The sequence below is a fragment of the Stenella coeruleoalba genome (assembly GCF_951394435.1).
Source record: "Stenella coeruleoalba genome assembly, chromosome: 4".
NCBI lineage: Eukaryota > Metazoa > Chordata > Mammalia > Artiodactyla > Delphinidae > Stenella > Stenella coeruleoalba.
Genome location: NC_137149.1, coordinates 144,612,030 through 144,623,236, shown reverse-complemented (window position 1 = coordinate 144,623,236; position 11,207 = coordinate 144,612,030). Strand labels below are relative to the sequence as shown.

Genomic DNA, 11,207 nt, shown 5'->3' with positions numbered 1-11,207 from the left:
AATGGTTTGTTTGTATTTATTTATTTTTTAAATAAATTTATTTATTTATTTATTTTTGGCTGTGTTGGGTCTTCATTGCTGCGCACGGGCTTTTTCTAGTTGCGGTGAGCGGGGGCTACTCTTCCTTGCAGTGCGTGGGCTTCTCATTGCAGTAGTTGTGGCTCGCGGGCTCTAGAGCGCAGGCTCAGTAGTTGTGCAGGGGCTTAGCTGCTCTGCGCCGTGTGGGATCTTCCCTGACCAGGGATCGAACCCGTGTTCCCTGCATTGGCAGGTGGATTCTTAACCACTGCGCCACCAGGGAAGTCCTGGTTTGTTTGTATTTAACATGCATGTTTATTTCTTCTTGAATCACAGTGGATCTGTGGTCGACCCTAGACTTTACCACTAGTTCATCGAAGTCTTTGGATAAAAGAGAAGAATTTGGTATTCAGGTCATTATTTATGAAAAGCTAAGGAATCAGCAGCCTACATGGCTAAATGAAGATTTTAGAAATGGTATCTCAGCAAATGTGCTATCAAGAATGCACCTGCATTTTCAGGCTGTTCTCAAGCAGCAGTTTGTTTCCATAGCACCTAAGTAGAGAAAGACAAAATCTCCCATTCATCCCCCAAAGCAGAAAACACCAGGTAGTTTCAAATTCCAGGTTTTGGTAAGGAAAGATGATGATATTTTCCAATACACATTAAAGGTTGGTTTTAGAATTTTTTTTCCTTTGTTAACTAAAAGTCATTCTTAGGCTATAATTTGAACTCATATTAACATTCAATGCAAAAGACTAATACTTGTCTTACAAGACAAATCGTGCAAGTTTCTAAAATCTAAAATGTCATTTTGCTTAGTTTAGAAAGTGACATAATAAAAGAGAAAACACCTCCTTGCTAAAGATGAACCTAGGAGGAGGAGTCCAAGAAAATTTCAGAATGTAAAGTCAGTACGATCAATAATAAGAGGGAAGGATTTGTGTCATTATTTATTCATTCAATTGTTTAAAAATTTTTTTTAAAAAAAAAACCTTCTAGGTACTTGGCACTTTGCTAAATGCACTGAGACACAGAATCATGTAAAACAGTCTCTTCATGAAGCTTCAGGAAGCCAAGGAGAGAGGCTGGACCATCAAGGGTTATACCACAGGGTAGAAAATGCTTCATCAGCAAGCAGACAGAGGATGCTGCAGAACTTCATGGGAGGGAAGACAAGAGGCTAAAAAAGGAAAAAAAAAAAAAGAAGAAGCTAAAGAGAGTCACAAAAGAGACTATTCAGAAAAAGCAGAAACAATTTTAATAAAGAAAATGTCTGCCCTTCTAAAATCAAACACATTTAATACTATGTCTGTATAATACATCAAAGATATGTCTTGTTCTTTAAAATATCTTCCCTCCCAATGATTCTGAGGCTCAATCATGATTACAGGTACATGAAATGAAGTATATTAACACGACACAACCCCTCAGTACATAGTGCATGATAGGTAAGATTCCACAGGCACACAGTTCACACAAGTTAAGATGAGCTACGTGAGGTGTCCTCAGTTTTCCTGTATTTACCCCTGCTACCCAGAGTGGACATTCTTTCAACACTGTACCTTGGTGTCCTTTGAAAGATGGACATTGAAAGTTAAAAATGAGTTAGTATATAGGCACTGATGTATAGAAAATACACTTTGTGGTTATATATATTGTAAGCTGGAAATAAATGCCTCTGAATTACGTGTGTATTTATGCTAGGAAGCTTGACAAACACTGTCTGTGAAGAATGGAAAGCCTCTTGACCATCAATTCAAATAAATATAATCCAACCATATGCAGCAATACTAATTTACTTGTTAAACGAACTGCTCTGAAATCATTTGGTTGTCAGGTACCAAAATAGTTTTAAAGTTAGGGAACTGCTGTCCCACTTAATCTTTGTGGGTGGCCCAATTCCCCAAGATATTCACAGCTGAGAAGTATTTTTAAATGTATTTTTTATCTTACGTGATAATCAATTAGGAGCAAATGAAATCCTGTCTTAAACTTTCAAAATAATGCAAATCACTTTTGAATGACTTCAGACTAGGCATAGAGGACACAGACTCTCTTTTAGCTCACACCCTGAATGCTGCTTTTGCATGCCATCACCTCTGTAACAGGCTGAAGCTTGACGCCTAGCCTTACACAGGACTGCCCAATCTACTGACGATCTCATCGAACAAGGATGGCCCAATCAAGCGAGAGCATCAGGTGTAGTGCTTCTGAAGTCAGTGAACAGTAATACTTTAAAGAAATTTCCTTCTAATAAATACAATATAAAAGCCTTTCTATTCTATGCATAAGTTTACAAAAAAGCACTTCAAAGATGTCTGGTCAAAACCATCACCAGAAGATTCCAAAGCCCACACGTTTTGTTGCAAATATAATTATGACAGCTACTACAAAAGCAGTAAAAAGCAAGACAAGAAAATCTTGATCTTTCTTCAATGATTTCAACCCTATTCCTTGGGAGAACAGGGAATTAAAGTCTTTGCAGGTTGTGCTTGGTTTTAAGCAGATGTCACCTGGGACCAAATGCTACGGCAGGTTCAGATTGTTTCATTATCATCACTGTGGATCTTTTTAAGCATGACTGGGCTTGGTTGCTTCAGAGACGTCTTAGAAACATCCGTGTGAATGGTGGACATGGCGATGGTCTCGTAGTCGTCATCCTGAGACCGGAAATCACAAAAGTTAAAGAAGAACTGCAGGTCTCTCTGGAAGTTTTTGTTCAGGAAGCCATAAAATATGGGGTTGACACAGGTGGAGATCATGGCTGTGAGGTGGCAGAGCAGGAATAACAGATTATGGTTGCACGTAGCAATGATCTGATGATTCCAGTCGAACACAGTGTTGAAGATGGTGAGCGGCAGCCAGCAGACCGCAAACGCCACCACGATGGACAGCAGCATGACGTTGATTCTTTTGGTTTCGCTGGACCTGTACTTACTGTCTCTCATCTTGTCCATCATGTTGTTTCTTCTTTTTAAGCGTATATATATCTACAGGAGGGAAAAAATAAAGAGTTCAAATAGAATCACTCATTGAATGAGGACTCTTGGAGAAAGAAGGTAAAAATGGAAATGGTGGCGGGGGGGGTGGGAGTTTTCTTACCTTGAAGTAGCAAATAAATATAAAACAGAGTGGGCCAAAATACTGCAGCACCAAGAGAAGAGTGGTGTAAGACAACCGGTGAGAGTCTGATGGAAATTTATCAAAGCAGACGTACTTGTCCTTGAACGCATCAAGGGTCACATTCTGGAACGGTTCATCCGTCAATACTTGGTAGATCAGGAAGGGCAGAGAAGAAGCCACAGCAAGGACCCAGATGACAGCAATGCCTACATAAGCATGTCTATTACTTGGTCTCCAGCCCCGTGGATTGATGATCAGCTGATGCCGTTCCACGGCAATGAGGACCAGAGAGAAGATAGACACAGTGATGGAAACACACTGTACGAAAGGGTTCAACTTGCACATTGCCTCACCAAAAACCCAGTGGTCCATCAACGTGTAGACAAACGTGAAGGGGAGACACATGATAGCAACAAGCAAGTCTGAGAAGGAAAGGTTCACAATCAGGATGTTGGTGACATTTCTCAACTCCTTTTGTTTCAAGATGATGATGATCAAGGCCAGGTTTCCAGAGACCCCAAGAATGATCACAGCTCCATAGGCAAGAGCTAACGTGAATATCATGGCCAAGGGCAGATGACAATCGTCATTTTCGAAAGCCAAAAACTGGGAATTCTTCTCTGAAAAATTATAATAGATTGAATGATTTTCTACCTGGGAAAATAACGTTGAATTCATTTTGACTGGTTTGGCTATTACAGATGACTTTAGACAAATGGACAATATGTTTCCTCAAAGCAGATCAAAGACTCAACTTATTTTTATTCTCCATATTGGAATCCATTTCTCAAAATTATTCTGAATTCTTCATTCCCTTGAACTGAACAACCTGTAAAGAGAAAATGACCAATTGCATTACTAATTCTATTGACGGCAGTCAAAACGAATTCTGATTCATAGTACTGTTTAAAGGGAAGACACTGAAATAAACAAAATGTATTCTATATATACATCTTCTTTTAAATAGTAGAAACAGTGCAAACAATTTGAAAAAACAACTTTAGTAATATTTTTAACTTGATGTTGCTTTCACATTGAGTTTCAGCAAAATGCAGTGGTCTGTACATTAGTAAGGTGTGTATAAATCTCATGCCCAAAGTCTTACATAAACGACCATCAGCACATTCCTAAACACTGTAGGAATATGAAGGTATAAAAAAAAAAGGACAGATTAAAACATATGAAAAAGATATGACACCAACAAAGGAAAACAAAAAAAAAATTTACCTAATTCTTCCTCTTACGATAAAAAAGAAAGAATTTATCACGTTGTAGTAACAGCCCCACCAACACTGAACTGCTCTTTAAGGAGATGATCGATACAGTGAAACATCAAGAAACTTTGTCCTGTGAAGGACTGCTGATGGAAAAGAAGACGTTTAATCCAGAAAAGACTCACTAGGAAGGGTACAAACATCTTCTCACATTGGAATGGGTAGCATGTGGTCCCTGGCTTGTGGCTCAGAATCTTATGTCCTCTCAAGTTAGAAGTAGGACCAAGGGAAGTGGATTACGTTAAAAATATTTCACGTCATTATGAAGAACAAAAGTTTAATCAAATGGAATGAACTGCCTGTAAACCAGAAAGTTCTCCACAAGCAACAGTTTGTAAGTACTACTCGAAAGGCTTGGGGAAGTTCTCACATTGTGTGGGAGATTCAACTGGGTAACTCTGAAGCTCTTTCTGACTTTAAGATTCTATAATATTACTAACATGTCAGAAGCTTTCAAAGGATTTCTAAGGTTTTCTTCATGGAAATATCCTCCCTCCCCACTAGACTGCATACAGATACAATGCAGGGATCTAAATTTTAGTCATACTTTTGATCTTTCACAGCATTTTGTGATAGGAATACTCTTTTCTTACCAACAAAACAAATCACAGACAACAGTCCTGTAGAGCTTAAAAGCTCCTTTAAAAAAAAATCTCTGATTTCCTTTACGTTATTAAGTAAATATATGAGATGGGGTTTCTTATGTTAATTAACAGGCCATTGTGCTTGCGTTAAGAAACAGAATCGCACTTCTTTCTTCTGTGAGAACAATAAAGAAAATCATGCAGAATTACTTCCATTGAAAAGGAGACAAGAACTTTAATGAACAAAATATGCTTTTGCCTTTTAAGTGATGCCACTATTGAACCTTTCCTTTTTGCTTTTGCTTTCTAGAATATGGGTACTTTTGCTCTCTAGAATATGGGGTGTTTTTATTATAAAACTACAACTTATAAAACTGAAGAATAAAAAGAAAGGTTGCTACCACTTAGTAAGAATGAAAGCATCTGGACTAGGAAAGGTATCAAGTGTGAACGTTATAGAAACGTTCTCCCCTCTTCTTGTCAACAGCCTGGAAAGACTCCTGAACCTCCCTGGTAACACACTTTTCTCTCAAGAATACCAAAGAGAGAGAATATCTGTGTCTCTCAGTGTCTGAGAACAAACCTGGAGCAAGCAAGCGCTAATCTAAAAATTCTTTGGAAATTTCGCACTAAAGAATTCAAGAAAATTTCGCATCATACGTCCTAGTCAGGTTGCTGGCAAGATAGTTAACGTCACTGCACAGGTATCTGAGTTTTTCTTCATTAGTAGAACTAGCATGACAGGAAAATGCATCCTCTAACGCCCTACCCACTGCTCCCCCTCTGCACACAGTGCCAGGTGAGACACACAAGGTAGGGACCACTGAGCCTCCTGGACCTGACACTTGAGGACCGCTACTCTGCCTTACACTCCCAGTCTAACAACCCCATGGGGCATGTTCTGTACCAGGTGGGCAGGTCCCTGCACAGTCACTAAGTGCCCTGGCCCGTTTTAGCTTCTGCATCTTCGCCTCTGCAACACCTCATCACGCATCCAAATTCTACCCATCTTTCAAAGCACCATTTAGTCCCTTAGATCCTTAATTGGCTCTTCACAACTGTAATATTGCCTCTTGAAGGTAGGTACTACGTATATTTCATACTACTTTGTGAATATTAGATTTAGAATAAAAGTGTGTTGATGACACAGTAGGTGCACAGATGGAATAATAGGTTCTTGTGTGATTGCTATTAACATCAATAGCTGAATTTTATTGTCAACTGAAAAAAATCCACAATCTAAAAGCTGAGAGTTATGTTTTATTCGGTGGACTTGCTGAGGACTCAAGCCCGGGAGGCAGCCTCTCAGATGCTCTGAGGGACGGCTCAGAAGAGGTCAGGGCGCAGCCAGGATATACAGGAGTTTTTGCAAGAAAAGGCAGGTAGCTGGAACTTCAAAAGATTGCTGTTAATTAAAGCAAACCAGACATCTCAAGTTAATGAATTTAGCACTTTTCTATGTATGGGAAGATACAAGAGTCTGGGCTCCACTGAAATATTATCTGGAGCCAGTATCCTGTTCTCTCCTATCCAGAATCCCCTCAGGTACACCGTCCAGGGTGACTGCAGGGGCTGATGGCTTGATGCCCACAACATCCTTTGTTTACTGATACGGCAGGCGGCAGGGGACATTCTTGTCCACACTATCATAGTCCTTTGACATGCCAAATGGATGTTAATTATAAGAGCCATTTTACTAGGTCAGGTACATGGTGTGTGGGGAGGGGAATGTTCCACTTTGTGCAAAAAAAAAAAAAAAAAAAGGAATTGTTTCTGAAAGAGAATTCATTCATCCAATAAATATTTATTGAACACTATTTTGTGTCAGGCAGGGTTTTAGTGGAGACAACAGTGAGGTTCCCACTGAGTTTCTAGTTTTGTGTGCAGAAGCAGACAAGAAAAAAGAAATCAGTAAAAGAGACAGGACACAAGACGGTAGTAAGTACCATGGAGAAAAATAAAGCAAGGAAGGGGACCTGGGACTGTTGTGGGGGGGGGGGGGGCGGGAAGGCCTCTGACTGCCGGAGAAGATGGCGCATGAGTTAAGACCCGACAGTGAGGGAGGAAGCCAGGCAGATGCCGCAGGGATGCATCCCCTGTGGAAATAGCAAACATGAAATCTTTACGACTGGAGTGTGCTTCGTGTGCTGAACAGATGAGAAGCGAAATAAATGAGGGAGAGACTATAGGGAAGTAGCAGGGAGGGTAAGCAGGGGAGAAACAGACGCTGCAGGGCCTTACTCCGTGGGACAGTCTTCGACTTTTTCTCTGAGAAAGACGAGGACTCCCTGGAGAGTCTTTGGTAAAGGCATGAATTTCTATGACTTGTTTTAAAATTATTGCTCTAGCTGTTGTTTGCAAGGACTTAAGACAGGAGAGAGAAGTAGGGAGATTCATTTAGAGGCTAGTGGAATAATCCAGGTGAGAGATAATGGAGGCACGGACCAAGGCGTTTGCAGTGAAAAGGAAGAAAGAAAGTTTACATCTACCAACTGACTTTGACAAAATTCACTGCATATGGGACTTAACGCAAACACTTATTAAATTATTACAATGTATGGGCTACAAAGTTTTCTTGCAGATGAATTTAGGTTAAATATACTGAAACTCTACTCTGATCCCTTTGAAATTATATTTGCTAGACATATCCTGTGAGAAATAGCAGTTTTCTTACTAAGTAGAAGTTAACTTAGCTATACAGAAAATGCAAACTTCACATTTTCTTAATGTATTTGAAATCAGACTCCTTTGCTAAGTGCATGTCATTCCAGTTGGGTAAAACAGTTCTGCATTGGATAAAATGTGTATTTCCAGCCTACCTTAGTATAATCTCAAGGATGAATAATTGTCGGAAAATAATATTGAGAAAGAATTTACATACATCATCTTTGACAAGGAAAATGATTTGATATTTACTATTCCAATATATATTTCTAAAGTAAGGTATGCAACTACAGGCACTGCAAAAATGAAAGGTTGCTGCATCTCACTATAGCTGCCATGTGCTTTTAGAGACAAAACAGAGACACTACATACATCCAGTTGGCAAATTAGCCCCCTTCCAAAGGGAAATTTGCTTCTCCGTTCCAATTTGAACGCTGGCCTTTACTGCCTGCTGTTCTTAGAGCTGTTACTGCCTGAGAATACAGCTCTCTGGTCATAACGTGCTGCAGATAAATTTTGTCATATACTCAGAACCGGCTACTTAACTCCCTTGTTTTTGGAAAAGAAATCAGCCTTGCTACCTGCATCCTCCCAAAGTTACTGCTAGTTTATTCACATGAGTTACATAATTCTCTGTTCCTTTCCCTTCCAGGAGGTCTTGCTCAACTGACAGCTGCCTTAAAACAATAAGGAAAGACTAATAAAGCAGTAGTCACCCACCGAAAAGCGCTCAGTCTTTGGTCATGGGTGAGGAACCCGGCCGACAGCTTTCTGCTCTCACCGGGGAAGCAGCCTGCAGTCCAGGGACTGACAGCCGCTGTTGCTGGGACTCCCCTTCAGGCAGAGCCAGGCAAGCTCCGTGCTCCCCGGCCCCCGCCTGTGTGCCACCCGACAAGTTATGCTCTCCCATAGGGTCCTGGTGGGCACGGCAAATCTGAGAACTCTTTAAAAAAAAAAAAAAAAGGAATGTCAAGACACACTTGCTCACTCTCCCCTCCCCTCCCCTAGGTTTTTCCTGAGTTACCAAACTCAGGAAATGGGATGTGTTAAATCAAAATTCCTGTCGGCACGCTTATGCGCCCACCCTTTTCATATCGTGTAACTAGATGAATTGCCCCAAACTGTCCTCATTCCTAACACTCCCTCCCTCCCCGCCCCCGCCATACACACACATTTGCCACCCATTTGTCAGATGTCTCTACCCATGATGATGAGACTGGCAAAGCAGAAAACATCTACAACAACCAGAACCAAACGAGCATAGCCCAAACTTAGTTGACTCTGGCCCAGCATCAGTCCTTAGAACATTCGCCTCTCTCCAATCTACCTGGAGACCACCGGGCCACTCTTAGGCCACTTCCCTCTCCAGTCCATCCACAATCTCCTACCCAGCCGCGCTCCACCACCACCGGTGTAAAGGAGCTGAAGAGGTGGACGATGGAAACTCGGAAGTAGGGGACAGTACGATGTCTCCTGGGGACGCAGAGCCAGGCTGGAGAGGCCAGCACCGGGGGGCAGGGCTCGAGGCAGCCCGCGCGCGGGGCGCCCACGGGGGCCCCGGGCCGCTCCCCGCGCACAAGTGCGGAGCGCAGGGCGAAGGCCGACCCGTGAGCCCTCCTCCCCCTGCCGTCCCAGCCGCGCGTTCCTCCGCAAAAGCTCAGCGCGGCCGCGCCGCAGAGGCTCGGGAAAGATGCCAAAGGTAGCGAAGGAGGGAGGACGACGTCTCACCAGAGCCAGAGGAGGGGGACTCGGACCCCGTAGGGAACCCCCGTAGAGAGGCGTCGGCCCCGCACCGCAGGCGGTCCTGGGTGGCCGGTGGTTTGGAGCACCTCGCGACCCGCCCGCGCGGGGACCGAACCGAAGGCTGCCTGCGCCCCCGCCGCTCCCCAGAGCTCGTTTCGGGACTCGCGTGCCCTTTCTTCCTCTCTCATCCTTCACCCCATCGGTGACAGATTCCTCTAAAGTCAGTCCTTTCAAAGGTGTACTCTTGGAACTTACCCTCTCTGCCGGATCCGTCTTTTAGCCCGATGATTAAAGCGGGAAGGGCGGTCGTGGAAGGGAGCGGAGCGGGAAGGAAAGCTCGCGGGTGTTTCTCCGGCTCAAAGCCTAAAGGTTGGTGGGGAGGGGAAGAGCCGCCCTTGAAGCGGAGCTCCACCTCGTCTCGGCCACGTGACAACCCCCGGGCGGCGCCGCAGACCCCCGCACTCCTTCCCGGGAATTCGGTGGGCAGCGCGGGAGCCGCGCGCGCTGTCGGACCGCGCGCCCGGGGCGGTGGTGCGCGCTCTGCGCTCGGCGGGGCCAGGAGGGAGGCGCTGCGCCGGGCTGAGGTCGCGCCCGCGCGCCGTCGCTGGCTGTCGGTGCCACCTCGCGGCGGAGGCTGAGCCGGCGGTGCGGGCAGCGGCGCGAAACCCAGCTCCGGGGAAGGGGACGCGAAGCCCACCGCGACTGCGCCGCTCGTGCGTGCCTAGCCTCTCCTGTGACGTCCGGAGGTTTCTCACGCCGGAGCCAGAAGTTTTTCCTTTTTAGCAGTGAACAAAGAGAAGACCTTAAAGAAGCAAAAGTAGCGAATCTCCGATAAGATGGAAGGGGCTTTTTTTTTTTTAAGTCCTTCTTTCTCTCCGCTAGAAAAATGCGTTGAGGCAGATTTGTTCCCGGCACCGAGCTGCTCCTTTCAGGAAAGCACGAGGAGAGGAACATTTTCTTGCGGGTCAGGAAGAGTCAGTGCCATTTCCTCGGTACTTAATCTGCTACCGTACGGAGCAATATGAAGGAATAAAAGAACAGAATGTACACAGAGCACGTTGACGGTGCAAAGCCATCCTGGTGCTTGATGGTTCAAGCTAATTGCTGATACACTGCCCTCAGGTGTTTTACATACTTCTACTCTACTTCGAAAAGCCAAAGTTGTGTAACACACACACACACACACACACACACACACACACAGAGTGATTACTGATGTAGATGAATACAGCTTCTTCCAAATCAAACTTTCAAGTAATAAAGAGTCTTCCTAATAAAGATACAGGACACTGCCTACGAGATGCATACAAGTTTCATTACATAACAACCATGATGGCAATCTGTCTTCAAACTAAAAGCAGAACAAAATTCTGAGACAAATGGAATTACTTGAACTTCGTTGAAAAATGTTTTATTTTTCTAGTTATTAGACTGAATAAATACTATTTAAAGCTCAGTAGAAACTCTAACTCATTCATTTATATAAATTATGAGGTACACAATCTCTGTTGTCCCCCCCCCGCCGGGAAAGGTTTCTAAAATATTTGTAATTAGGTATATTTTTATAAAGTTGGAAAGGGATTATGACCAAGAATCGGTATATCACAGTCAGGTAATAAATGCACTCTAACAATATATATGAGTGTATATTTTTTAAAAGCCCACTAGTGATTAAGGAATAGTAAAATGGCACATATATTTTCTTTCTTTTTCTTTTTTTAACCAAGGATGGAAATATAAAACATAATTTAGGAATTTCAGTTATTTAAAGAGCAATAACTCATTTAGGTTTCTATTC

The 11,207-nt window shown here is 43.2% G+C and overlaps 1 protein-coding gene across 2 annotated transcripts; it reads right to left on the bottom strand.

Annotated features, from left to right (window-relative positions):
* Window positions 1-1,032: 1,032 nt before the first annotated feature.
* Window positions 1,033-9,976, bottom strand: NPY1R (neuropeptide Y receptor Y1). Of its 2 annotated transcripts, XM_079919868.1 has the most exons (4): window positions 9,395-9,588; window positions 8,387-8,609; window positions 3,124-3,973; window positions 1,033-3,011 (listed from the first exon to the last, which is right to left on the bottom strand). In XM_079919868.1, exons 3-4 carry the CDS (start codon window positions 3,820-3,822, stop codon window positions 2,559-2,561), a joined length of 1,152 nt encoding a protein of 383 aa, XP_079775994.1. In that variant the 5' UTR covers window positions 3,823-3,973; window positions 8,387-8,609; window positions 9,395-9,588; the 3' UTR covers window positions 1,033-2,558. The 2 variants fall into 2 exon arrangements, with proteins under 2 accessions (XP_079775994.1, XP_079775993.1); XM_079919867.1 differs by lacking the exons at window positions 8,387-8,609; window positions 9,395-9,588 and adding an exon at window positions 9,665-9,976.
* Between the last annotated feature and the right edge of the window lie 1,231 nt (window positions 9,977-11,207).

Excerpts from the sequence above, each read along its gene's own strand:
- NPY1R (XM_079919867.1), bottom strand. The coding sequence starts at position 3,822 with ATGAATTCAACGTTATTTTCCCAGGTAGAAAATCATTCAATCTATTAT. Across the intron at positions 3,012-3,123 it reads TATTTATTTGCTACTTCAAG|ATATATATACGCTTAAAAAG; the intron begins GTAAGAAAACTC and ends TCCCTCCTGTAG.